Below are 1,796 nucleotides of genomic sequence, written 5' to 3'. Positions count from 1 at the left end.
TTTGTTTCTCTTTCAGCTTCTTGTCCAGGGAGTCTTCCGTTTAGGTTTGCACACACACCTCAGTTAATTGCAGACAGTCTCTCTAAGATTTCTATGAAGGAATGAACAGAAAGTGAGACAAGAGCAAGTTACTGACAGCCAAGCTAGAAACACAAACGCATGTCTACAATAGAAAATACACAGAAACTGTTTGTCTGGCTGGTGCATAAATTGTTTGCACACACAGACTCCTAAAACACCACCTATGAAAACCTAAATCCCAAATGAGGCATCATGTGTGTGCCTATAATCTTGAAACATTTGTAACCCCAACTCCAAGGGGGTCACAGACAAAAGGATTACTGAGGTTTGATGGCTTTCCAGGCTAGCTGAGAAAATGAAGCCCCCAGGCTCAAGAACAGACCCTGCCTCAAAAAGAAAAAGTGAATGACCTGGTCATTCTTTGGTGACAGGGTATTGAGAGAGAGGACCAGGAGATCAGATGAAAAGAGAATAGAAAGTAGAGAAGATACCAAAGTTTGGGAGTGGGAGGGCTTGCGTAAGCTATGTCTTATGCCAAAGAAGCTTATTAAGTAGTACAGCGTCTTATATGTTGTTTCCAGGGGAGACATGGGACAGAGTCAGCAGCTATCATACAGTGAGACAAAGTCAACAAGAAGTTAATCAAATAACGTTGCACAAGGGATATCTCAAGAACATTACAGACCAAGCACACAGAAGCTTGAGAATGATAACCAGAGCCCTGTACACTGGGAAGAGTTGGGTTCTTAGAATCTGAAACCTCAGCTCTCCCAAGGCCCAAGCCACAGGCCATTACCCACTCTATAAAGAATATTTCTGGTTATTATGTTTATGATATGATATTATATTATTTATATTATATATATTTTTTTTCGAGTCAGGGTTTCTCTGTGGTTTTGGAGCCTGTCCTGGAACTAGCTCTGTAGACCAGGCTGGTCTCGAACTCACAGAGATCCGCCTGGTTTTTTGAGGCAGGGATTCTCAGTAACTATGGAGCATCCTGGAACTTACTCTGTAGACCAGGCTGGCCTTGAACTCTCAGAGATCTGCCTGCCTCTGCCTCCTGAGTGCTGGGATTAAAGACATGCGCCACGACTGCCTGGTTTACTCCTTGCTTTAGAGAAGGAATTGTCGTCCTTCTCCAAACCTCAGGGAAAGCCTTGAATCAGTTCAGCTCTTAACAGATGAAGATGCATAAAGGACAGCTGATACCCTCTTGAGGGTCTCTCTCTCTCTCTTTCTCTCTCTCTCTCTCTCTCTCTCTCTCTCTCTCTCTCTCTCTCACACACACACACACACACACACACACACCACACACGCATATGAATAAGTATATAAGCCAGCTGTGGTGGCACACACCTTTAATTCTAGCACTTGGGAGGCAGAGGCAAGTGGATCTCTGTGAGTTCAAAGCCAGCCTTCTGCATAGGGAATTCCAGGACAACCAGAGCTGTACAGTGAGATATTGTCTACAAAAAAAGCCAAACCAAAATAAAAAAACAACCTTACAAAAGGCTAAATCAGGGCTGGAGAAATGGCTCAGAGGTTAAGAGCACTGTCCGCTCTTCCAGAGGTCCTGAGTTCAATTCCCAGCAACCATCTGGTGGCTCACAACCATCTGTAATGAGATCTGGTGCCCTCTTCTGTCATCCAAGCATACATGCAGGCAGAACACTGTATACATAATAAATAAATGAATATATATATATATATATTGGTTTTTCGAGACAGGGTTTCTCTGTGGCTTTGGAGCCTGTCCTGGCACTAGCTCTGTA

The 1,796-nt window shown here is 43.8% G+C and overlaps 1 protein-coding gene across 1 annotated transcript in view; it reads right to left on the bottom strand.

Moving 5' to 3' along the window:
- Nucleotides 1-1,796, bottom strand: part of Mlkl (mixed lineage kinase domain like pseudokinase) — a 22,907-nt gene continuing 21,111 nt past the window's right edge. Inside the window, exon 11 of the mRNA XM_005345849.2 lies at nt 1-91. Coding sequence (XP_005345906.1) covers nt 60-91 — 32 coding nt within the window. The 3' untranslated portion in view covers nt 1-59. The remainder of the gene's footprint in view (nt 92-1,796) is intronic.

This window comes from Microtus ochrogaster, chromosome 4 (genome assembly GCF_000317375.1).
Source record: "Microtus ochrogaster isolate Prairie Vole_2 chromosome 4, MicOch1.0, whole genome shotgun sequence".
NCBI lineage: Eukaryota > Metazoa > Chordata > Mammalia > Rodentia > Cricetidae > Microtus > Microtus ochrogaster.
Note: the sequence above shows the minus strand (reverse complement) of the source record. Positions and strands in the feature narration are given on the sequence as shown.